Source organism: Salmo trutta, chromosome 6 (assembly GCF_901001165.1).
Source record: "Salmo trutta chromosome 6, fSalTru1.1, whole genome shotgun sequence".
In the NCBI taxonomy this organism is placed as follows: Eukaryota; Metazoa; Chordata; class Actinopteri; order Salmoniformes; family Salmonidae; genus Salmo; species Salmo trutta.
This window is the reverse complement of record NC_042962.1, coordinates 26,563,760-26,590,813: the sequence shown is the minus strand read 5'-3', so window position 1 is coordinate 26,590,813 and position 27,054 is coordinate 26,563,760. Positions and strand designations below refer to the sequence as shown.

Below are 27,054 nucleotides of genomic sequence, written 5' to 3'. Positions count from 1 at the left end.
CTAAAAGCACGAGCCTCAAATTCCCCGCTGTTTTTGGTGGCGTCTTTTATCTCGCTCATCTCAATATCTGCGGTTCTGCTCATGGCACAGTAATTCACAGTCTACGTTAAATTATATTCTATTAATTTGAGTTCAATTAATTTCTATTATATTTCAGTCCAGTCCAGTTCAGTTATATTTTATTCTAAAGTCAATGGTATCTGGTGACAGTGTCTGTGGACAGGGACTGGTCCGTCCCCCTTGTGGTTATTCCGTCCTGCGGGTGAGTCTCAATAAAGTTCCATAACTTCAAACTCCTTTGCAGGAAGAATCGTCAGAGCTCGTGTTTCACACAACCGTTCGTTTATACCTCAATAAATCATGTAAGGAGGGGAGACATATTATTTTTGTGGGAATAATAAATAAAAAGTGGCATGTAATCTCTGGTTGTTAATCTCCCAACAGCTGTTTAAAAATCTTAGCTACAAACTTCGCGTGGGAGAAGAACGTGAGCGACTACCAACTGTGTGATTGAATGGCTGAGGGCTCAGTCACAGGTAAAGTAGCTTAGCTAGCAGTTAGCTAACTGTCTATCTAACTAGATTGCTCACTTCAGTTTTAACTGGAGTGGATAATCATTTAATTATGTCTCATGCTATTTAGCTAAATCATAGCAAATGGAAATTCAAAGTGAAATTACAGGGTTTGTGTTGAGCTGTCAAATTGCACTCAGCTAACGTTAGCAAGCTAGCTGGCAGTGTCACACACCTCCCACTCACTCAGTAACCCAACATAGCAGGCGTAGAAAGACGCCAAAGCGGAGTTTCAGTGGAAACGGAAGTTAGTTTGACATACAGAAACCTCAGCTTTGTGCTAAGGGGGCTCACTCAGTTCAAGCTGGTCACTTTTGCGAAGTCTCCTTTTAGTGTGTTGCATTATGGGGATAAAAACGGTCCTACATGTCGACTGCATGAACTTTACAACCATGTGATCAAAGGCCAATCATTCGTTTTTTTGTTTGACTCACGCGAACGGGACCTTTAAGACATGTCTGAAACTGGAAGCAACTTTTCCGAGATTCATATGTGTACAAATGAATATGATATGAGTCTCTCTCCCCAGTTGATATAGAGTTCTAATCCCAAAGACGCAACATCGCGATACTTCCAGAACGCTTGCGAAACAGACCAAGCAGGCAAGGCCAGGGTTTGATAAGTTAAATTCCTCCATAGTGGTTAATTTTTTCGAAATGTAAAGGCACAACCTAGATTTGAGCCAATGTTTTGAGTAGTTTAACATATTATGTCACTTTGAGGTTGGAGAAAATCTGACACGTTTTCATTTTTTGTCAAAAACAATATCTTTGGGTTAGGTTTAATGGCAGTTTGCATCCAATATGTTACGTTACTACCCCCAACTGAAATATAGTGTATATATATTTTTCATTACCATGCCAACTAACCCTATACTCATTAAAACCCACCTCCCTATTCCACTACTTTAACCCTATCTGATCCTACCCCAGGCCAACAGCCTGAGAGAACAGGACACTACCACTCAACACACCATGTAACTCTTCTGAAGTCATCTCGTACCCCCAAGTACTTCTATGCAGCTGCCAAAACATCTATTTTCTGTGATTTATTTTCCATTTCTGCAGTGCAGTTGATAAACATTGCTATGAACGCTAAGAAGCGAACCTTACTGAAGCATATCACTCATTGACCTATCCCTCTATGCTGGCACAGATCTACTATTCACACGGATCCTCTCAGAATCTCACCCTTGACCTATCCTCTACTTTCTTCACTGCCTCAGCATACAACACCTTCTGCACTACTCTGACTCTAGCCACCTCAACCTGCCTCGCTCACACCATACACTTCCGATCCCCAGCAACATGTGCACCCCTAAAGTTGACGGACACAACTTTATCCACCGAAACTACCCATGCCCACTTCCCACATCTTGGAATCTCCCTCTTACACACAGCTGCGACATGACCATAAACGTTTAACCTGAAGCAGCGCAGTGGATTCACCACAAATGCTCTAACAGGATAACTGATACATCCTAACATGACCTTGTCGGGTTAAGACTGACTCAAAAGGACAAACAGGGAATTCTCTGTTTCACCATGCTCACCACTGGGTCTGCATCGCACCAAATGACGGGTGTCACAAACACCAGGAATCTTCCAACTGCTCCACCTCCACACTTAACGCTACCAAAGAAATCACTCCTTTCAATGGTGCCCTATTCCTAAGAGCAAAGCGAGAAACATATCTTGATCCAAGTTGCTTCGCATGGAGCGCCTGCTCCCTCTGATCTGAAGAAACGCTAACAAACATATGTGCACTTCGGGTTACCTTCACCGACTCAACAGCACCCACCAACTTTTCCACCCAACCTGAAAACAACTATGGATAAGCCAAAAGGCCTGGTTCCACCCTCAAAAATCTCACTCCCTCTGCACCAACTGTGTCTTATCATAACCATGTCCATCAGTGCAGGGCTCTGAGCTCTTCACAACACCTTCTACCCCTTCCATTTCACCTCCAGAACTCAAACTGGAGTCCAGCTCACTCTGTTTGAACTTGACATCTATCCTCCTCGACATACCCTCTCCCTTGTTATTGCTCGCTCCACCAGATTCAAACCCATCCTCTGCCTCCCTCAGTATTTTCAACTTCCCCTCTTTCCCTCCAATGCTCCTCCCTTAACCAATTACCTGACTCCTTCTGAAAATATTCAACTTTTCCAAGCCCAAATCTATTTTTAGCCTCCTCGAGAAACATGCTAAGCCCTGTACTGCCTCCACTTCAGAGACACAACCTTATATCGAAGGAATGCCTTTGATTTGACGGCAGGCACATGCGCAAGATGACCGTTAGACCCGATCACGTGTTACTGTGCAGGAGTTTAGCAAGCCAACGTTGCCACGACATTGCCTACTAGTGTGATCGGGGACTACTATTGTAGAAGCACTTTCTGCTTATCGTCATACTGTACTGTCTTTGGTACAATCTACACACACAGCCTATGTTTAGTGTGTGATATGGGGGTTGGAGACATGTTCATTTCGACATAAACTTTTATAAACAATGGCACACCGCCATGCCGCACTGAGCTTCGCTGTTGGAAAACCAAATCAGTGTCAGATTTTCAGCTGTCGCAGATGCACTTCCCCCGACTTCACTCTTCGACTTTCGTCTGCAGTTGGTTGCTTCAGCCGTACCACTGAAACAAGCCCAGCGACTCACTTGCAATGCTGGCAGGCCCTTTATTGTTTTGACTAGATGGGATACAGTGTTTGTCAGATTTGACTTTTTGTAGCAGGTTAGGAGAATTTGGTTAAGGTTAGGAAAAAAGTTAGAATTATGGTTAGCTAAAATGCTAAATACATTTTTGATGTTAATTTGACAAAAGCTGAATCCCTTCTAGCCCTTCTTGAGATCCCAAGGCATTAAAGGTAGACTCAGCAATATGACATGGATGAAGAAAGTAAACAGAATAGTGGGTCAATTTCAACAACAAGTAAGAGCATTGAAGCGCGAGCATTGAAGCGTGTGGCTCAACTTCTCCACTGTTTCAGTGCCCTGGAAATGTCCATGCTAAAACGGATTATATCCATAGATTAAGGACTTATCTCTGACAACAGGCACAACTGATATACACTGAGTGTACAAAACATTAGAACACCTTTGAAATATTGAGGTGCACCCCTCCCTTTTTGCCCTCAACCTCAATTCATTGGGGCATGGACTCAACAAGGTGTTGAAAGTGTTCCACAGGGATGCTGTCCCATATTGACTCCAATGCTTCCCACAGTTGTCAAGTTGGCTGGATGTTCTTTGGGTGGTGGACCGTTCTTGATACACAGGAAGATGGTTGGGCAGCGTTGTAGTTCTTGACACAAACCCGTGCACCTGGCACCTACTACCATACCCTGTTCAAAGGCACTTAAAGCTTTTGTGTTGCCCATTCACCCTCTGAATGGCACACAATCCATCTCAATTGTCTCAAGGCCTAAAAATACTTCTTTAACCTGTCTCCTCCCCTTCATCTACACTGATTGAAGTGGATTAAACAGGTGGCATCAATAAGGGATCATAGCTTTCACCTGGATTCACCTGGTCAGTCTGTCATGGAAAGTGCAGGTGTTCCTAATGTTTTGTACACTCAGTGTAAAGTCTTTTTATTTTATATATTTTTTTGACGAAATGTCACGTGCATCCACTTACAGTACCAGTCATAATTTTGGACACCTACTCATTCCAGGGTTTTTCTTTTCTTTTTACTATTTTCTACATTGTACGGTAATAGTGAAGACATCAAAACTATGAAATAACACATGGAATCATGTAGTAACCAAAAAAGTGTTAAACAGATCAAAATATATTTGAGATTCTTCAAAGTAGCCACCCTCTCTCTGCCTTGATGACCGCTTTGCACACAATACTTAACGTCTACAAATGGCCTATGCCGGCCCTAGCCTTTCGCCCCCTCTTGACGGGGTAGATAAAATGTGCCCCCGGCAGAGTTCCTAAAAATAATAATGTATATTTCTTTTTTTTGGTTGGTGGCCCCCTTTATGATCGCTTATACCCTGCTCCCTTTGCTAGTCTGCCAGTGTGGCCCATTTCATTGTTGTGACCACATTGTGAGATGCATGTTCATTGAACTTTAGCCTGAGAAGCTGGCTAGCTACCTAGGCTAGTACTTGTTGACTCATGCGCTAGCCAGCTAGCTATTTTATTTTTTTAACAATGGCTCTGGCCTTGCTTGTCTAAGGTCAGCCAGTGAGCGCCTCAAACAAATAGCCAACATTGTTGCTTAATTCTCTGTAATGATAGTTGAGCCCGACTTAGCTAGATGACGTGCTCTCGTGTCAAAGTCCAGGCCGTCCTGAAGAGAATATCTGTCATACTCAGAGCTGTCATACTCAGCCTTGGCACGTGACTCCAAGTCAACATTGTTAAACGTCTTGTCTTTGAAGTCACTTGTCAAGCCTGTCTTGCCTGCGTCTACACTGTAGTTATGATGCGGCTTCACAACTTTCATGCCAAGCCACTCACTAACAAGTAGGCAATTTTTTGTTTTTATACGTAGACTCTCTGGATTTGAATCCAGATGAGGCTTCGTCACGACAGAAATGTAACCAGCAGCAATCGAGGAGGGGTCGGAACAGAGAGGGCCACAACCGTAATTGGAGTGGTTCTAATAATTACGGCCCAGCACCGCAGCAGCAGCAAGGCCATTTTCACCATGGGGTCAAACAATCTCACGTCCAGGACAATTCAACGGTCCCTGTAAATTTCCATCCTCCTCCCTACCACCAAGAGGATGTACCAAGGGGTCGAGGAAGAGGAGGAGGAGGAAGAGGGGCTGGTGGAGGGGGCCGGGGCTCAAGGGGCCAGCCTCCAAGGTGGAATAGGCCTGGGGTTGACACTGGCCCCCCTGGTTTACCCAGGGGCCACCATGGACTGGGTGGTGGTGGTGGCTACAGGCCTGGAACACCCCCCATAGACGGGCCTAGCTGGCGTCGAGGAGACCCTGGCGGCCGGAGCGGAGAGGTGGGGCCTGCCTACGAAGACCACCAGGACACCCGCCCTGAAAAGCCCCGACGGTTCAGCCAGGAGCCGCGGAGAGAAGACAGAGGGGCGAGGAGCGCGAAAGGACCTCCTCACTCTCTGGAAAAGCAGGAGAACCAGGACAGCCACGCTACAGGAGGAGGAGGCTGGGACCTTGCTGAGCCCAGAGAAGAAACCCCACCATCAGAAATGGGGGCCAGAAGCCGGAAAGGAGGGAGAGCCGAGGAAAGGAACCCCCACGTCGACGCTCAACAGAAATTCCCTGAGCCCAAGCGACGCCAGGGGCCTATCAAAGAATATCCCCAGGAGAAGGACCATGAGAGGGGAGCCAGAGACACCCCCTCTGGCCATCGTGACAAACTGGGCTCCGGCACTGAAGAGGAGCCCAGCTGGAGGAGTCAGGGGAGAGGCCAGGGGAGACGCACCCCCTTACAGGACAGAGGCCAGAGGAGAACACTAAATTCAGACCACAGGCCTGGACAGAAGAGGTGGGACAACGTGCCCAACAAGAGCAAGGAGACTCAGACAGGTGAGAGGGCAAAGTTTCACGGCTTTTCAAAAAGTCCCACAGTAAAAAAAATAATAAAAAAAAAAAAAACGAAAGAAATGTGATTGAGTTTGTTCTGAAATTAGTTATGTTCATATGTGTTCCAAATGGCACCCTATTCCCTACATAGTGCACTACTCTGGGCCCTGGTCCAAAAGACTGCACTATATAGGGAATAGGATCCACTTGAGAAGATACCATGGTTTGGTCTTGTGACGCTCTCCTCCATATCTGTCCAGGTTGCCTGATCGAGCAGCTGTCTGAGGAGAAGTATGAGTGCATGGTGTGCTGTGAGGTGATCAGAGTCATGGCTCCAGTCTGGAGCTGCCACAGCTGCTTCCACGTGTTCCATCTCAACTGCATCAAGAAGTGGGCCCGCTCCCCAGCCTCCCAGGCAGACGGTAGGCCTAACAGTCCCCCCCAGCTCTTCAGTTATTCATGAGTTTCAACACAATTAGTCTTCCATGGCTGGCACAATGCTCCCCCCACATAGACAATACAGGAATGCAAATTCTGCTCGACAGATGGTACTGCTGTACGCTGATGATGCTACAATATCCACTGTAGCAAAAAATGTGGTCCCAGTGACCTTATCTTTAAATAAAATAAGAAAAAATGTATTACAAAAATGAACTAGGCAAGTCGGTTAAGAACAAATTGTTATTTACAGGCCTACCAAAGGCCTCCTGCGGGGACGGGCGGTTAAAAATAAAAATATAGGACAAGACACAACACTACATAAAGAGAGACCGAAGACGACAACACAGCATGGGTGACGCAGCGGTCTAAGGCACTACATCTGTGCTAGAGGTGTCACTACAGACCCTGGTTCGATTCCAGGCTGTATCGCAACCGGCCGTGATTGGGAGTCCCATAGGGCAGCGCACAATTGGCCCAGCGTCGTCCAAATTGGGGTTTGGTCGGAGTTGACCGTCATTGTATATAAGAATTTGTTCTTAACTGACTTGCCTAGTTAAATAAAAAAACAACACATGACAACACCGCATGGTAGCAACGCATGACAACAGCATGGCAGCGACACAACATGGCAGCAGCAAAGCATGGTGGCAGCACGAAACATGGTACAAACATTATTGGGCACAGACAACAGCACAAAGGGCAAGAAGGTAGAGACAATACATCACGCAAAGCTGCCACAACTGTCAATAAGAGTGTCCATGATTGAGTCTTTGAATGGAGATAAAACTGTCCAGTTTGAGTGTTTGTTGCAGCTCGTTCCAGTCGCTTGCTGCAGAAAACTGAAAAGAGGAACGACCCAGAGATGTGTGCGCTTTGGGGACCTTTAACAGAATGTGACTGGCAGGACGGGTGTTGTATGTGGAGGATGAGGGCTGCAGTAGGTATCTCAGATAGGGGGGAGTGAGGCTTAAGAGAGTTTTATAAATAAGCATCAACTAGTGGGTCTTGCGACGAGTATACAGAGATGACCAGTTTACAGAGGAGTGTATATAGTGCAGTGACGTGTCCTATAATGAGCATTGGTGGCAAATGTGATGTCTGAATAGTGAAGAACATCTAGCCGCTCGAGAGCACCCTTACCTGCCAATCGTCTCCGTGATCTAGCATGGGTGGGTCGGTCATCTGAATCAGGGTTAGTTTGGCAGCTGGGGTGAAAGAGGAGCGATTACAGTAGAGGAAACCAAGTCTAGATTTAGCCTGCAGCTTTGATATGTGCTGAGAGAAAGACCCGTGTACTGTCTAGCCATACTCCCAAGTACTTGTATGAGGTGACTACCTCAAGCTCTAAACCCTCAGATGTAGTAATCACACGTGGGGAGAGGGGCATTCATCTTACCAAACCACATGACCTTTGTTTTGGAGCTGTTCAGAACAAGGTTCGGGGCAGAGAAAGCTTTGTTGTAGAGCGTTTAACACAAAATCCGGGGAGAGTACCGGACAAGTTAGCCAGCTAGTGATGGCTGTTCAACGGTCTGAAGGCCTGGAGATAGAAGCTGTTTTTCAGTCTCGTGGAGCTGGGACGATAAACCGAAAGTTATCAACACGATCACTTATCGCAGGCATCTTGCTGATATCGTTCATTACGATAAGTAGCCTATACCAGAGAAATGTGAAGCTTTAAATGAAAAACGTTTGCTAATATGGGTGATTGTTAATGGGCCAATTGATTGCTACAACCATCAAATTAGTAGTTTAAAAAAAAATAAAAAAGTTGTATTTATTTTATTTTTTACTTAAAGTATTTCCTCAAATAAAATCAAACACTTTTTTTTCCTTCTTAACTGCGTTGTTGGTTAAGGACTTGTAAGTAAGCATTTCACTGTAAGGTCTACACCTGTTGGTATTTGGCGCATGTGACAAATAACATCTACATTTCTTATTTATTTTGTTTACCTTTATTTAACTTGGCAAGTCAGTTAAGAACCAATTCTTATTTTCAATGACGGCCTAGGAACAGTGGGTTAACCGCCTTGTTTAGGGGCAGAACGACAGATTTTTACCTTGTCAGCTCGGGGATTCGTTCTTGCGACCTTTCGGTTACTAGTCCGACACTAACCACTAGGCTACCTGCTGCCCCAGGAAAGGGAAGGGGGGATACCTCGTCAGTTGTACAACTGAATACGTTCAACTGAAATGTGTCTTCCGCATTTAACCCAACCCCCTCTGAATCAGAGAGGTGAGGGGGGCTGCCAGGATACATGATAGCAGTGTGAACCGACCGTGGCTCAGGTGGCAGAGGTCCTTTAAAACTTAGAGTACAACCTTACCGTCTAAGATATAGTGTACAAAATTGTGACTCACCATTTAGCTGATGAAGTGCTTTGTAAATTGGTCCGTGTGATATGCAAACTTTTGCTCTCATTTGCAGAAACGAATGACGGGTGGCGGTGTCCGGCCTGTCAGAATGTTGTCTTCCAACCCCCGAACATCTACAAGTGCTTCTGTGGTAAGGGATTAGCTAATAGCCAATTTTATCCGTTATTCCCAGACAATCGTGCATCCCTAGTCTTTCGCTCTCTTTGAGATGCTTTGTGTATTAGAACTAATTATTCATCTCAATGACACCAACCCGGTAAAATAAAGGTCACATAAACAAGTAGCCGAAATCAATGTCCTTGTCCTGATTTCTGGAGTTATTTCCCTGTACCGTGTTGAATTATTCTGCTATGATTGACAGGCAAAGCGACCAACCCAGAGTTCCAGCGTAGTGAGATCCCACACAGCTGTGGAGACATGTGTGGGAAGAAGAGGAGCGGAGCAGACTGCAGGCACCCCTGTAACATGTGAGCCACAACCCAACACATGCGTAACATACCTCAACCCACCACCACATAACAATCTGTTGTTCTACAACAGGAAGTGGTTGTCTTGATTGTGTCTCCTGTGGTTGTGTCCAGGGCTCTAAAGTGCAACAATTTTGGTTGCATATGCTCCTAAAAAATTTTTGCTGGGTGCACCAGTGCTCCTAGAAAACAAATCACCCAGATAATTGTTGTAATGAGTAGGCTTTGCTCTACCGTTGTTTCCCAGTGTCCTAGAGCGCATATATTCATTAGCATCATGGTTCTACCATTGCTACAGCGGAAACATCTCGTTTCTAGCCCAAATAGATCAAAAGATAATTACCCTTTTTCCCGGCGCAATGTTTTGTTTTTTCTTCCTATGGCGGATTGGTGGGCTGCATTTTTCCGTTGAAAAACCATGTCGCAGGACATTCTAAAACGACTCTGTGGCTATTTTGTTTACACCTTGTTCAGTCATGTTACCTCATTAGCTAGCTAGCTAACTAGCTTTACTAGTGCGCTATATCCCAACATTTGGGGGGCACAGAAACAAAGGAAAATCTTAAGAAGATCAACGATTATAGTAATGAATAACTCCTTCATGTCATCACTCACAAACTTGATGTTCTTAAAAGACAGTGTACAATTTTCACTGTAATGCATCGCAATAGGTAAATAGTGCTTTTACACAATGTAGAAACCAAATATTCCACAAATGACTGCAATTTCAATGACAGGTATTGAGCTTTTTATAATAAACAAACATTTATTTACAGGGTTACTTAATAGTTTTAGGGCACAAGATGTGCGTCAGAAGTACGCTATCTAGAATTTATAGACCCAATATAGGCGATCTCAATTGTTACAATTTGTTATTCTTCAATAACCATTTCCAAAGCAAGTCAATGGGAGGCTATTTGCTTTATTCAAAGAGGACAAATCATACGGGGAGGTAGATGGTCATTCTCCCCTGTCCTCAGGGATGCTCTCCAGTGATTCTCTCCCCAGAACAAAGGGACAGCATGTAGTTTTATAACCCAGCCCTAGCCTGTGGTTGACCAATTAGAATTCCTTGCAATAAAACTAGCCAATGGCCAAATAACAAGTATCCTATTTCAGAAGACCTATTCCTCCCATGTCTCAGAACCATTGATCAATAATTCCCTATTACAGAAAAAACACTGTTTCCATTGATCGTTAGTACTCTATTGACTCTCGTCCTCTTGACCTCTCGTAATCTGTCTCTGCGTTGTGTATTTATCTTCGACATATTCTTACACTCCCACCTAGACCATTTTAAAAATAAATATACTTAATGTCTTTTTAGAAAACATGAAAAATATAGACAGTATAAAAGAACATTAGCAGTGAACATGAAATCATTCACCTTAAACACCTTGCATTTCTATAAAACACAAAGGGCACATTGTACTTGCTGTTACAATAAGAAAAAGGTTTCAAACAAAGTTAAAGACAATGGGTATTAACAGGTATAATGATGTCCCGATTCCTACCACATCCTGTATTAGGAGGAAACTCACACAAAAAAAATCTAATTGTCTACAAGACAATATTCAATCGTACTATTGACAAGGTAATCATTCACCAAGTCCTTTAAAAGTGACCAGCTCTTCCACACTGGTATCAGTCCCACAGAGAGAACTATTATGTTCTGACAGTCTGCCGGTAGTGAGGAAATCTTCTTCCGTTACACTTCACCGGGGATCTTGTATCGTTTCAGGCACAGTCCTTGAATCGAAGACTATAGATTCTCATCTGTAACGAAGGAAACAAAAAGTGAAAGTAACATGTCCTGTTCAAGAACAATTGATATTTCACATAGATTTCCCTAAGTAAGCATATCCCGATTTTCAAGAAAACGTTGTACATTTCAACTAGATATCCCTAATATGATTACTGCGGTATACAACGTAGAAGCTTATCGGGTTCTGATCATCTTACTATGCTTCTTCACCCGAGATTGGCCCCCGATTGCTAATCAATCAGTTCTTTATTCTCCAGGCTCTGCTTTGTCATCAAAATGGACAACCTCGCAATGAGTAACGTGTATCCGCCGCGATTTTCCCCTGGACTATTACTGCTGACCTCGTTATGAGCAGAACTTGATAAGGACCTTCCCATTTTGGCCCTAATGTGTCTCTTACATATTGTTTTTTTACCATCACCCACTATCCTGGCACTACGTCATGTCCCCCCTCGGTAGTTATTCCCCACGCCTCTTTTACTTGTCTTTCTGCTTCCCCTACTGCGTTAGAGTTGTCACTCATAAAGTGAACGTCTGCTTTTCTCAAATCTAACGTGCCTGGTAGTGGCATGGGTCCATTGTAGTAACTACCCATGCCCAGCCTGCCTCTCACACCCCCCTCCACAATGCTTGAACCCGTCTGTGTATAAGATAAACTCAGGGTTTTCCAACGGATGACTCTATAAACCCATCCAGAACCGGCTCGTAACAGTCGTGTTCAAGTTACGTGGTATCTGTAGGATGCGTCAGAGTAACTGGATAACATGGCGTCTTTTCAACTATATCTATGTTCCATGGTTCTTTAATCACTACTTTAGTAGCGTCCATAGCTTCCTTGCTAATGGGATATTGTTTTGTGCAAGGTGGGGCAACACCTGTCAAGCACACTGGTTCCATATCCGGAGTTCCACACTCATTTTTCTTCATAGTCCAGATAGCATGGTTCTGAGCTGTAGATCCCTGCCGTTGTCTAATTTGCCACGTCACCTTCCCTTCAGAAATGTTCAACGTGGAGACAAGTTGCATAATAACGTCAAGGCCTAAGATAGGTTGTTCAAATGACCCCTGCATCAGTCTTTATTGGCCCAATAGAAATTGATAATGGTTGGGTCTGTTTCATATGTCGAACCCCCCCCCCCCCCCCCCACACACACACACACACTCCTGTTGCTCTCATCTTCTTGCCTGTGTACTGAAAACACATGTTTTGCATAAGATCTGTGCAATACAGTGACTTCAGCACCCGAATCTACAAAAAACATCTACTGCAACGTTGTTAATTAACCTTCAGGTTCACATATATTCCATCCGATTTCATATGTTCAGCAGATGGGACGTAAGAGGCAGTCCATTAGTTTACCTCCACAGCATCCAGCAAACTCTGCTGCTGAGACGGAGAGCGCTTCATAATTTTCTGCATCAACATTGTGTCATTGGGGCTGTTGTCCTGATTACATTTTCCCTTCGACGGACCCTGCTTCTCCTGGCCACTTCTCATAAAATCACTTTTCCTTTTCCGACATTCTCATTGCCAGTGACCAGAAAACCGGCAATAATGACATACACCAGGCTTCTCTTCTGCTGAACGAATGTTGTCCGTTTCACTCGGAACCTGTACAACTCTGACAACATCCGGTTTAGGCTGTCGACGATGTCGACGTAGTTCTCTCCCAGCCAGTTCTCTCCCAGTCATTAGCAAAAGTTTTTTGCGTGGATTGCATCAGCTAATGAGCGATTACACTCAATTCCTCCCGAAAAAATGGGTAATCTTCCATGTCAGGTAACCCACCGTGTCCAACCACCTCTGCTCTAAACCTTTCTTCAAATTCAACAAACGGTTCTTTCGGTTTCTGAACACATTTGGTTCTCTCTCCCCATTGGTCAGACCCTTAAGGAAAATATGTATGGCTCTCCATCCATCGGCCACATCTTGCTCTTCACCACCCACAGCTCTATAAACCTTTTCTTTAAGAACACCGTGTTGTTCAAAACAAAGGCTAGTAATTGTAACCCATCATAAGGAGGTAGATTGTGGAGTTCCTTATGCTTCAAATGGTCCCACGTTTTCATACGCACTTCTCTGGGATGTTTCACAGTTTCTGACCGTTCACCCAACTGTTTTGGAGATGCTGATTTATGTGTGAATACTGTCACCTGAGGTTCAACTTTACTACTTTTTTACAGCCTGTGTTCTGGTTGGCCTAAGACATCGTTCGTCACCGCTGTCAGTATCTGTTGACTCAAAGCCAGCAGTGCTGACCAGATGCTTGAAACCTGATCATCCTTGCGCAACTCAGCCTGAGGGTGGATTGAAGAAACAAATGGTCCTCCACATGTTGGAGCCAAGTCTGTTTTTTCTGTTAAACTCAGCAAAAAAATGTTTTCCTTTTTCAGGACCCTGTCTTTCAAAGATAATTCGTAAAAATCCAAATAACTTCACAGATCTTCATTGTAAGGGTTAAAACACTGTTTCCCATGCTTGTTCAATGAACCATAAACAATTAATGAACATGCACCTGTGGAGCGGTTGTTAAGACACTAACCGCTTACAGACAGTAGGCAATTACGGTCACAGTTATGAAAACTTAGAACACTAAAGAGGCCTTTCTACTGACTCTGAAAAACACCAAAAGAAAGATGCCCAGGGTCCCTGCTCATCTGCGTGAACGTGCCTTGGGCATGCTGCAAGGAGGCATGAGGACTGCAGATGTTGCCAGGGCAATAAATTGAAATGTCCGTACTGTGAGACGCCTAAGACAGCGCTACAGGGAGACAGGACAGACAGCTGATAGTCCTCGCAGTGGCAGACAACGTGTCCAACACCTGCACAGGATCGGTACATCCGAACATCACACCAGCGGGACAGGTGCAGAATGGCCACAACAGCTGCCCAAGTTACACCAGGAACGCATAATCCCTCCATCAGTGCTCAGACTGTCCGCAATGGGCTGAGAGAGGCTGGACTGAGGGCTTGTAGGCCTGTTGTAAGGCAGGTCCTTACCAGACATCACCGGCAACAATGTCGCCTATGGGCACAAACCCACCGTCGCTGGACCAGACAGGACTGGCAAAAAGTGCTCTTCACTGACGAGTTGTGGTTTTGTCTCACCAGGGGTGATGGTCGGATTCGCGTTTATCGTCGAAGGAATGAGCGTTACACCTAGGCCTGTACTCTGGAGCGAGATCGTTTTTAGGAGGTGGAGGGTCCGTCATGGTCTGGGTGTGTCACAGCATCATCGGACTGAGCTTGTTGTCATTGCAGGCAATCTCAACGCTTTGCATTACAGGGAAGATGTGGTACCCTTCCTGCAGGCTCATCCTGACATGACCCTCCAGCATGACAATGCCACCAGCCATACTGTTCGTTCTGTGCGTGATTTCCTACAAGACAGGAATGTCAGTGTTCTGCCATGGACAGCGACGAGCCCGGATCTCAATCCCATTGAGCACGTCTGGGACCTGTTGGATCGGAGGGTGAGGGTGAGGGCTAGGGCCATTCCCCTCAGAAATGTCTGGGAACTTGCAGGTGCCTTGGTGGAAGAGTGGGGTAACATCTCACAGCAAGAACTGGCAAATCTGGTGCAGTCCATGAGGAGGAGATGCACTGCAGTACTTAATACAGCTGGTGGCCACACCCGATACTGACTGTTACTTTTGATTTTCACACATTATTCTTTTTCTGTTCGTTACATGTCTGTGGAACTTGTTCAGTTTGTCTGTTGGATCTTGTTATGTTCATACAAATATTTACACGTTACGTTTGCTGAAAATAAACGCAGTTGACAGTGAGGACATTTTTTTTTGCTGAGTTTATTTAATTATTCATTTTGAGGTTAAATAAATATATAAAACCCCTTTTTAAGGACTAAAACCTCTTCTAGAACACATTGTCTCTGTAGGGCCTGGCTACCCATAACTTTTGTTCACTTCAAAAAGCTTGTTGAAGACCTACATTAACCACACGTGTAAAAAATGCTACTCAACTAGCAACTCACTTCTATGCAACAAGAAGGTTTCACAAAAAGAAATGACTCTAACCTTTTTAATAGAGGACTTGAACTCCTATAATAGAGAACAAAGACACAGGCATCAACTTTTTCAAAGAGAACAAAGGAAGTCTGTAATAGAACAAAGGGCTTGAACTCTTATACATCACAGATATCACTCATTGCATGTGCTTATTCTAACCTGATTTGTTTCTTTTAAAATGATATTGGTCTAGACTCACCCAGCAATTATGCCATCAATCAGGAGATTAAGAGTTGACTCCCTTGTGGGTTGCGCTCAGCCTTCTCTCTCTTCTGGATCAACACACAGTTGACACATTTTTCTTGTTGAGACCAATTAATCTGGGTCACGCACCAAATGTTAGCAATTTATGTTATTCTTCAATAACAAACTCCAGAGCAAATCAGTGGGAGGCAAATGGCTTTATTCATAGAGGACAAATCATACGGGGAGGTAGATGGTCATTCTCCCCTGTCCTCAGGGATGCTCTCCAGTGATTCTCTCCCCAGAACAAAGGGACAGCATGTAGTTTTATAACCCAGCCCTAGCCTGTGGTTGACCAATTAGAATTCCTTGCAATAAAACTAGCCAATGGCCAAATAACAAGTATCCTATTTCAGAAGACCTATTCCTCCCATGTCTCAGAACCATTGATCAATAATTCCCTATTACAGAAAAAACACTGTTTCCATTGATCGTTAGTACTCTATTGACTCTCGTCTTCTTGACCTCTCGTAATCTGTCTCTGTGTATTTATCTTTGACATATTCTTACACAATCAATAAAATAATATATTTTCTGGTGCTTCTAAGTTTTATAAGTTGGGAGTATCAGTGTTACCAGTGGAAAAATGTTCATTTAGATCCCTGGTTGTGTCTCACCAGTTTGTGTCACCCCGGACCTTGTCCCCAGTGTCCTGCTTCTGTCACCAAAGCATGCATCTGCGGAAGAACCAGGTACTGTATATTCTCCTGACCTAATGACTGAGTCCCAAACGGCACCCTTTTCCCTATATGATGCCCGTAGGGTTCTGGTCAAAAGTAGTGCACTATATATGGAAGAGGTGGGCGATAATTTTTGTCTCGAGTGCCTAGTCAGGATTTCCAAATTCAGCGGAGGGCCACACAGAATTGCGGGCCAGAGAAAGGGCAGTTATTTGAGAACGTAAAGGTCCAGTTATCATTTCTACATTAATAACCCATTGTTAATTTACACACCTTTGCTTAGGCTGCCAAATGTATTCCATGTCCCTGTCACTATTACTCAGGTATAACAATTGGTATAAGAAAAACCCTGAGCCCCCCTCCACTCATGGTAAAATACCTCCATACTTCTCTCTGCAGTCAGCCAATGCGGTGTGGCCAGGCCACTGCCATCCACTGTGACAAGCAGTGTGGCGCCACCCTCAACTGTTCGGAACACACCTGTACCCAGGTGTGCCACAGCGGACTGTGCCAGCCTTGCCCGCTACAGGTCAAGCAGGGTGAGCTGCTCACTCCCAATAGGTCTTTTTTACTGGGCCGGGAGTTCTCCCTGACCATGTGATCTGACCAAGAACATTTCTGTCCTTAACAGTTTAAAATGGTATTACTTGACAATAATGAGGAATTCGCGATGAGTAACGATGGCTAATGGTTTTAGCCACTGTGATGGATTTCACTCTGATGCGTTCTGTTTTGTCTCATCGGTTCTTTCCTGCTGTCGCAGTGTGCTACTGCGGTGTCGTGTCTCGGGAGGTACTCTGTGGGACGGATAAAGACCGCTTTGACGGCTCCGGACACTTCTGCTGTCAGAAAGCATGTGGCAAGTAAGTTCAAACCAGCAGCTTCAGATTACTAGGAAACTACAATTATTTTTTCCTGTGAGAATAATATTATAGATCTATTGTATCTTATTCATATATTGATTTGTGATATGTCCACCCTATCCTAGGATGTTGGACTGTGAGGCCCACCGCTGTGAGCAGGTGTGCCACCCTGGGCCGTGCAGGCCGTGCCCACGCTCCCCCAGGCTAGTAAGGAGCTGCCCCTGTGGGCAGACGGCCCTGGCCAAGCTCCTGGAGCTGGGCTACCCCGAACGCCGCGGCTGCTCCGACCCCATCCCCTCTTGTGGCAAGACCTGCAGCAAGCCTCTGCCCTGCGGCTCCAGCGGTAACACAAGACACCGTGTCCTCATGTATAGCCTCTCTATGGCATTTCAAATGTGTTGACTTGTTCTCCTTGTCATTCCAGAGACCATCCACATCTGTGAGAAGCTGTGCCATGAGGGAAGCTGTGGTCCCTGCTCGCTCACCTCCACCATCAAATGCAAATGCGGCTCTAAGACCAAGGTTAGTTTTCGAAAACAAGTACTGTATACCTATGGTGTTTTTTTTTTGTTGCATCTTGAGTGCAACTCTTCAAATGCAATTTTCTGTATAGACTGCGCACTGTTGTAAATGGAGGTGTAATTCTGTTCTACCAAAGAGCACCACTGAAGACTCTTTGTTTACAGGATGTTCCCTGTGCAGCCATCCAGAATGAAGGTGATATTTCGATCGTTCTTTGTGGTGTTGCTACTGTACTTAGTAAAAGTAGATCTGTCCTGTACTTTACTCTTCTCTTAAGTCTCTTTCCTTTCCTCCCAATTCTAGAGGGACTGATTTTTACTTGTGAGAAGCGCTGCCTCAAAAAACGCTCCTGTGGCCGACACAAATGTGGCGAGCTGTGCTGTGTGGTGAGTAACCAAAAGGTGTGTGCGTGCCTGCGGCACGTTCGTGTGTGTGTGTGTGTGTGTCACCCAGTTATGAAAGGACACAGTCAGTAGGTAAAGCCACAAGTCATACTCTAATTAGCTGAACTGGTGAATCACTGACATACGGTGCCTTAGGAAGGTATTCAGACACCTTGACTTTTTCCACATTTTGTTACGTTACAGCCTTCTAAAATTGATTAAAAAATGTTTTTTAAATGATGCTCAGCAATCTACACACAATTCTCTATAATGAGAAAGCGAAAACAGGTTTTTAAAAATGTTTGCAAATGTATTAGAATTAAAAATACGGATACCTTATTTACATAAGTATTCAGACCTTTTGCTATGAAACGCAAAATTGAGCTCAGATGCATCCTGTTTCCATTGATCATCCTTGATGTTTCTACAACTTGATTGGAGTCCACCTGTGGTAAATTCCATTGATTGGACATGATTTGGAAAGGTACACACCTGTCTATATAAAGGTCCCACAGTTGACAGTACATTTCAGAGCAAAAACCAAGCCATGAGGTTGAAGGAATTGTCCGTATAGCTCCGAGACAGGATTGTGTCGAGGCACAAAGATCTGGGGAAAGTTACCAAAAAATATCTGCAGCATTGAAGGTCCTCAAGAACACAGTGGCCTCCATCATTCTTAAATGGAAGAAGTTTGGAATCACCCAGACTCTTCCTAGAGCTGGCCGCCCGGTTAAACTGAGCAATTGGAGGAGGGGAGGTGACCAAGAACCCGATGGTCACTCTGACAGAGCTCTACAGTTCCTCTGTGGAGATGGGAGAACCTTCTAGAAGGACAACCATCTCTGCAGCACTCCACCAATCAGGCCTTTATGGTAGAGTGGCCAGATGGAAGCCACTCCTCAGTAAAAGGCACATGACAGCCCACTTGGAGTTTGCTAAAAGAAACCTAAAGACTCTCTGACCATGAGAAACAAGATTCTCTGGTTTGGTGAAACCAAGATTGAACTCTGGCCTGAATGCCAAGCATCACGTCTGGAGGAAACCTGGCACAATCCCTAAAGTGAAGCATGGTGGTGGCAGCATCATGCTGTGGGAATGTTTTTCAGCGGCAGGGACTGGGAGACTAGTCAGGATCGAGGCACAGATGAACAGACCTTGATGAAAACCTGCTCCAGAGCGCTCAGGACCACAGACTGGGATGAAAGGTTCACATTCCAACAGGACAACAACCCTAAGCACACAGCCAAGACAACACAGGAGTGGCTTCGGGAATGAGTCTCTGAATGTCCATGAGTGGCCCAGCCAGAGCCCGGACTTGAACCCGATCAAACATCTCTGGAGAGACCTGAAAATAGCTGTGCAGCAACGTTTCCCATCCAACCTGACAGAGCTTGAGAGGATCTGCAGAGAAGAATGGGAGAAACTCTCAAAATACAGATGTGCCAAGCTTGTAGCGTCATACCCAAGAAGACTCAATGCTGTAATCGCTGCCAAAGGTGCTTCAACAAAGAACTGAGTAAAGGATCTGAATACTTATGTAAATGTGATATTTCAGTAAAAAAATTTTTTTATAAATGAACACATTTCTAAAAACCTGTTTTTGCTTTGTCATTATTAGGTATTGTGTGTAGTTTGATGTGAAAAATGAACAATTTAATACATTTTCGAATAAGGCTGTAACGTAACTAAATGTGAAGAAAGTCAATGGTCGGAATACTTTCCGATGGCACTGTCATCCCTCCCCCTAACTACTATCTAACTGATGTCACACTGACATGTCCCCCCCTAACTACTATCTAACTGATGTCACACTGACATGTCCCCCCCTACCTACTATCTAACTGATGTCACACTGACATGTCCCTCCCCCTAACTACTATCTAACTGATGTCACACTGACATGTCCCCCCTACCTACTATCTAACTGATGTCACACTGACATGTCCCCCCTACCTACTATCTAACTGATGTCACACTGTCATCCCTCCCCCTAACTACTATCTAACTGATGTCACACTGACATGTCCCCCCTACCTACTATCTAACTGATGTCACACTGACATGTCCCCCCTACCTACTATCTAACTGATGTCACACTGACATGTCCCCCCTACCTACTATCTAACTGATGTCACACTGACATGTCCCCCCTACCTACTATCTAACTGATGTCACACTGACATGTCCCCCCTACCTACTATCTAACTGATGTCACACTGACATGTCCCCCCCTACCTACTATCTAACTGATGTCACACTGACATGTCCCCCCCTACCTACTATCTAACTGATGTCACACTGACATGTCCCCCCCTACCTACTATCTAACTGATGTCACACTGACATGTCCCCCCCCCTACCTACTATCTAACTGATGTCACACTGACATGTCCCCCCCCCTACCTACTATCTAACTGATGTCACACTGACATGTCCCCCCTACCTACTATCTAACTGATGTCACACTGACATGTCCCCCCCTACCTACTATCTAACTGATGTCACACTGACATGTCCCCCCCCTACCTACTATCTAACTGATGTCACACTGACATGTCCCCCCCTACCTACTATCTAACTGATGTCACACTGACATGTCCCCCCCTACCTACTATCTAACTGACGTCACACTGACATGTCCCCCCCTACCTACTATCTAACTGATGTCACACTGACATGTCCCCCCCCTACCTACTATCTAACTGATGTCACACTGACATGTCCCCCCCCCTACCTACTATCTAACTGATGTCACACTGACATGTCCCCCCCCCTACCTACTATCTAACTGATGTCACACTGACATGTCCCCCCCACCTACTATCTAACTGACGTCACACTGACATGTCCCCCCCTACCTACTATCTAACTGACGTCACACTGACATGTCCCCCCCCTACCTACTATCTAACTGACGTCACACTGACATGTCCCCCCCTACCTACTATCTAACTGATGTCACACTGACATGTCCCCCCTACCTACTATCTAACTGATGTCACACTGACATGTCCCCCCTACCTACTATCTAACTGATGTCACACTGACATGTCCCCCCCTACCTACTATCTAACTGATGTCACACTGACATGTCCCCCCTACCTACTATCTAACTGATGTCACACTGACATGTCCCCCCCCTACCTACTATCTAACTGATGTCACACTGACATGTCCCCCCCTACCTACTATCTAACTGATGTCACACTGACATGTCCCCCCCTACCTACTATCTAACTGATGTCACACTGACATGTCCCCCCTACCTACTATCTAACTGATGTCACACTGACATGTCCCCCCCTACCTACTATCTAAATTGTCATACTGACATACAGTCTGTCCCCACTCCCCCTAGGGTGCGGAACACAAGTGCTCTCTGATCTGTGGCTACAAGCTCAACTGTGGCCTCCACCGCTGCCAAGAGCTCTGTCACCGTGGGAACTGCCAACCCTGCTGGCAAACCAGTGAGTTCCAATCAGAGGTCCCAGTGGCACTGCCAACACAGATGTTCACATGCCAGCAGATGCAGCACAGATGCCAGTCAATTGACACATTTTACCAGGGCTTTGGGACTCTTTTGTAGTTCAAATGTTCTTCATCTTATCTTAAGTAGTGCACTTCCTAGGAAGCCCATTTTACTATACCAGCAGACTGTTGGGGGCGATTCCTAACTTCCACTTCAGTCAAATGTTCACTTACTGTAGTCTCCTATTAACATCCGACATGTGTTTAGTTGGCGTGATCCGGTACGTTATTGCTCGATCATTGAGATCGCATGGCCTCATTCGCAAAGTCACACCCCAGACGTACAGTAGGTTCTCGTAGGCCACGTCCCTCTGAGTCTCTGCCTGTTTCATGTGTGTAGGTTTTGATGAGCTGGCGTGCCACTGTGGGGTGAGTGTCCTGTTCCCCCCCATCGCCTGTGGCACCAAGCCCCCAGAGTGTAAGAACCCGTGTACCAGGAGGCACGAGTGTGACCACCCAGGTAAAACCTTGCAGTAGGGACTACTGCTTTTTCACTTAGTTTCAAATCTGCTTTACTGGAGAGCAGAAATATATATGCATATACATGTACATTTAGGCATCTTGACATCTATTTTACCGTCTCTGACAAAACCGTCTGCAAATGTTGATTCCTCATGGTCTCATACTTTTTCTTTGTCCTCAGTGTTCCACAACTGCCACAGTGAGGAGAAGTGCCCACCCTGTACCTACCTCACTCAGAAGTGGTGCATGGGAAAGCATGAGGTAACGTCGCTGATGTTAGCCGCCTCTACCTAACCTTCAAACCTGCGCCTCTTTTTAAAGGCATACGGTGCGTCCCAAATGGAACCCTGTTCCCTACTGGCCCTGGTCAAAAGTAGTGCACTATATCGGGTGCCATTTGGGACTCGCCCGTAGTCACGACCCGTCCGCTAAAGCCGCCCCCTCTTCTCCCCCCCCATCCCCCCCCCCCGCAGCGAAGGAGCAACATCCCGTGCCACCTTCAGGACATCTCCTGTGGCCTGGCCTGCAACAAGGTTCTGCTGTGTGACCTCCACCGCTGCCGCCGCATCTGCCACCGGGCCGAGTGTCTGGCCGAGGGCGTCTGCCGCCAGCCCTGCCTGCTGCCCCGGCCCAACTGTGGCCACCCCTGCAACGCCCCTTGCCACAAGGGCACCAGCTGCCCGCGCAACACCTGCACTGCCAAGGTACAAAAAACGAGATGTTCACCCAAGTGACTCGAGGGATTTTAAATAAAGGCTAAATATGTGTTAACCCTGTGCCTTAGAGACTGCACTACATCTAGGGTGACATTCTGACGGTAAACAAAGACCGTAACTCTTCAAACACTGGGCACATGGAGCAGACACGGAGATGGAACGCGGGCAGCGTTGTTGGACTGCTACAGAAGTCTTCTTGTGGCCAGCGTTTGTCAGTTTCCACCTCTGTCCCACAGGTGGCGCTACAGTGCGACTGCGGTCGGAGAAAGGAAACGGTGGTGTGCACGGAAGCAGCCAGCGCCCATCAGAGGTTGGTGGGCGTGCGTTCTTCTACAGTAGAATCAATGGTTTCTAAATCTATCTGAACGCGGGCTCTAAACCAGTTTGCTCTTATTCCCTCGCGATCTTTTCAGAACTTGGTCCCGTGTGGTCTCAGACCCGGTGTAACTAGATGCGTTTCCCTGTTCTGTAGGTATGCAGCCATTGCCATGGCCAGTAAGCTGTGTGACATGCAGCTGGGTGACTCTGTAGACATGGGTCTTATCACTAAGAAGGAGATGAAACACACCAAGTAAGATGGGACCAAACCCGATTCCAAGCTTACAGCCTACAACACTTCCAGTAAATCACCTTGTACTAAATATGAGCGTGCCATATCCAGCTTATTTTAATGTGTGTTCTGGCTCAGGTTGGAGTGTGACGAGGGGTGTGCTGCACTGGAAAGGAACAGGTCAGTTGTTACATTGCTACTCCACACGCAGACAGTTGCTATTTGTCGCTCTCGTGACATTTAAAATGCACAGCTTTCGGCTGTCAACTTGATTTGTTTCCTTCAGTGTGCTGTCAACTTGAGAGCCTTCTCTTGTCTTTAGATCTATGGACCTTTGTCTGCCTGTGTGTGTCTGTGTCCTGACAGGCGATTGGCTGAGGCCCTGCAGATTGACCCGTCAGTGGACCCCTTCAACATGCGCTCCTCCTCCTCAACGTACAGTGACAGCCTCAGAGTTGACGCCAGGTTGTGTACCAATACGTAGAGTATTTTCACTGCATGCCAAGGTCAAAATTCCCCACTAAATATTCTAGTGTCCGTGTGCATGTTGTGGTGCGTATATTTCCCAATTGAAGGCGAATTAATGGCGCCTATGTACTTCGAGCCACGACCGGTGTCCTTTTTGAAACATGTTTTCACATTTTCATTGATGGATAATATTTACCACGATCACGTCATTTCTGTATTTTTCACATTTTAGAAAAGATTTTAAGTTTGTCAGCGAGGTAGAAGAGGAGATCAAGAATCTGGTTGAGCTGACCAGCAAGGTAAGGGACCAATTGACATGATATGCGTCCCAAATGGGACCCTATTTCCTATAATAGTGCACTACATTTGACCAGAACCCTATGTGGCCTGGTCAAAAGTAGTGCACTAAATAGGGAATAGGGTGGTTTTCACACAGAATTACACAGATCCTCAAAACTTCTACAGCTGCACCATCGAGAGCATTCTGACCAGTTGTATCACCACCTAATATGGCAACTGCTTGGCATCTGACTGTAAGACACTACAGAGGGTAGTGCATATGGCCCAGTACATCACAGGGGCCGAGCTTCCTGCCATCCAGGACCTATATACTAGGTGGTGTCAGAGGAAGGCCCAAAAAATTGCCAAAGACTTCGGCCATCCTAGTCATAGACTGTTCTCTCTGCTACTGCACGGCAAACGGTGCCAGAGAGCCAAGTCTAGGTCCAAAAGGCTTCTTAACAGCTTCTACCCCCAAGCAATAAGACTGCTGAACAATTAATCAAATGGCCGCCCAGACTATTTGCATTGACCCCCCCCCCCCCCCCCCCCCCATTCATATATATGTATTTTTTTAACACACAATGCTGCTACATGATGTTTATTATCTATGCATAGTCACTTTACCCCTACCTACATGTACATATTACCTCAACTAACATGTACCCCCGCACATTGACTCTGTACCGGTACCCCCTGTATATAGCCTCGTTATTGTTATTTTGTGTTAATTTTTTTACTTTAGTTAATTTTGTATATATTTTCGTAGCTCTTTCTTATAACTGAATTTCATGGTTGCCACAGCTGTTGCATTTGGCGCATCTGACAAATAAGAATTGATTTGACCTCAGAAGTACAGGTATAGGAATAAAGACGCCTCTTTCACAAGTGAAATGTCACCCACAGGGCCAACATTTTCCTATACATGACTGGGTTTCCCTGAACCTCTTCCAGCTTACCAGAGGATGTTCAGTTTGCATTGAGACTGAATTTGGCTAAAAGCTTCTGGTCCACTTAGTTGGAGTGCTAGAAAGGCTTAAAACACATTTAAATGTCCTTGGTTATTATGACGGGTATTGATCATGTCCACAACGGGTTCTATTTGTCGTCAGTTATCCCTTTTGGTTCTGAAAACATTTGAAAAATACTACTTTAGTCGGCGTAGCGTCAAGTGAATCGGCTCCGTTAGCTTGCAATGTTTAGGACAAAATGTCACAAACTGAGCGGAATTGCAAATGTGTTTATTTAAACCTTAAATGGGTAACTCGGAACAATCTTTTCATAGTGGAAACGTGAAGTCTGAGTGACTGTGTGTGGAACCCGTTTGCAGGGTAAACAGTCCAAGAGGAGCCACTGCTTCCCCCCTATGAACCGGGAGCACAGGAAGCTAGTCCACGAGCTGGCCGAGGCCTACAACGTGGAGAGTGTGAGCTACGACAGCGAGCCCAAACGGAACATAGTCATCACCGCCATCAGGTAAACACCTCGACAGGAAAGCGTTTCTTTAGTAAGGCAAGTTAACACTCTGACTATCTCAAAGTAGACACATTTCTGTTGTAACTTGAAAAAGACTACGCGCAACTGTATCAGCTGTTTTTATATTTTGTATGAAAAGATGTGTGTTGTGAACGACTGACAAAAGATGTGAAGTCATTCTGAGGATGTGCTCTCTTTGTGCTTCTTGCTGTGTGCAGGGGGAAGTCTGCCTGTCCTAACTCAACCCTGACCTCCCTGATGGAGAGAGACACTGCGGTCCCGAGGGCTCCTCCACCCATTGCCCATATCAAACATAGCAGCAAGTAAGCCTGGGTCTTTGCACTCACAAAACGTCCCATACCAGTCACGCCACGAACACACACAATTTGGTTCTTAGTTCGTGGCCTCTCAAAATGTCCCAATGACTTGTAACTAGCTAGCTACAGCGATTTTAACTGCGTTTATTGTTTTTGTCATCAGGGCTGACAGTGTGAGCAGCTGGTCCAAGGCAGTCAAAGAAGAGCCGGTGATCGACTACTTTGATGTCCAGGATTAATAAAGGCACAAAAGAAGAAAGCCTCATGATGTAACAACCATACTAAACTAGAATGCGTCTGCTGCCCGTCGATTTTTGGAAATCTGTGATGCTATTTCCCCCTCCCTCATTTAGGTTATTTTTCTCTTTAAGGCCAACACACGTCACTACAATAATATTTGGGGTTTGTAACCATATAAAAAGTGTTATGTTTGAAACTGTGCCATGAACATCAATGTTCGGTGGCATTACAGTGCTTTCTTCCCGCAAATGCGTACTCCAGACTTTGAAAATAATAATAATTGATTGTGGTTTTATAGGTAGTAATTTTCACTTGTTCTCAACGCAGGACTACCGGTATGTTGTATTCTGCTGGTATGTTGTATTCTACGAGGGGACGTGCCATACACCTTATTTCAATAAAGCAATTTTTCAATGGTTTTGTTGATACTTTATTTGCTGATATATTGCAGAGAACCTGCTCTAACATTGTTCCAGAAACGATATAATAAAGCTATAGAAGATACTACTACATTTAGGTATTTTGAGATTGAAGGCTTATTATATGCTATAATCTTAGGATAATGTCTTTAAAGTATATTATGTGTTGGTACTTTTGGACATCAACTGGGTTGCATTTAACTACCAGTATATAAACTATTACATTATGATGCTCAGGTGATTGAAGGGGCAGGATTAAACAGCCCTGCATCTTTCAAAAAACGGCTGCAGGCATATCCTTATCCTTTGTGCCTTTTTCATCAACCTGGTCTCAGAGCATTTTGTATTATTCTGTATGTAAATTCGAGATAGTCCATTAGTGTATGGTGCGTGTTTAAATTGTGGATGTCCATCACCCATTTTGTATGATATATTATGAATTACCATTCGCATGATGTTGCAAATATACAATATTTTATGTGTTTGCAAAATGTATGATACGATTTTGCAAAAGTATATGTTAGGAATTCTAGCTCTCTGTTAGATAGGGTAGAAATTAAGGTTAGGGTTAAGTTTAGGAGTTAGGTTAAAAGGGGGAGGTTTAGCTAACACGTAAGTAGTTGAAAAGTTGCTGAAATGCTAAAGTTGTCCATGATGAGATTTGAGGTCGCAAACTTTAGGTTGGTAGACGTTCGCGTTAGCAATCATCCACCCCGACCAACCACCCTACT

General features: G+C 45.1%; 1 protein-coding gene across 4 annotated transcripts; it reads left to right on the top strand.

Moving 5' to 3' along the window:
- Positions 1-284: 284 nt before the first annotated feature.
- Positions 285-26,322, top strand: LOC115195757 (transcriptional repressor NF-X1). Of its 4 annotated transcripts, XM_029755968.1 has the most exons (25): positions 294-362; positions 445-536; positions 5,092-6,102; positions 6,360-6,521; positions 8,969-9,046; positions 9,278-9,383; positions 16,041-16,112; positions 16,500-16,639; positions 16,864-16,963; positions 17,089-17,306; positions 17,388-17,485; positions 17,650-17,680; positions 17,789-17,886; positions 21,227-21,335; positions 21,737-21,856; positions 22,040-22,119; positions 22,332-22,562; positions 22,811-22,884; positions 23,047-23,145; positions 23,263-23,304; positions 23,491-23,589; positions 23,825-23,891; positions 25,202-25,347; positions 25,566-25,670; positions 25,828-26,322. In XM_029755968.1, exons 2-25 carry the CDS (start codon positions 515-517, stop codon positions 25,901-25,903), a joined length of 3,384 nt encoding a protein of 1,127 aa, XP_029611828.1. In that variant the 5' UTR covers positions 294-362; positions 445-514; the 3' UTR covers positions 25,904-26,322. The 4 variants fall into 4 exon arrangements, with proteins under 4 accessions (XP_029611829.1, XP_029611830.1, XP_029611831.1 ...); XM_029755969.1 differs by having other exon boundaries at positions 285-536; positions 17,789-17,871; XM_029755970.1 differs by lacking the exon at positions 25,828-26,322 and having other exon boundaries at positions 285-536; positions 17,789-17,871; positions 25,566-25,674.
- The last annotated feature ends 732 nt before the right edge of the window (positions 26,323-27,054 follow it).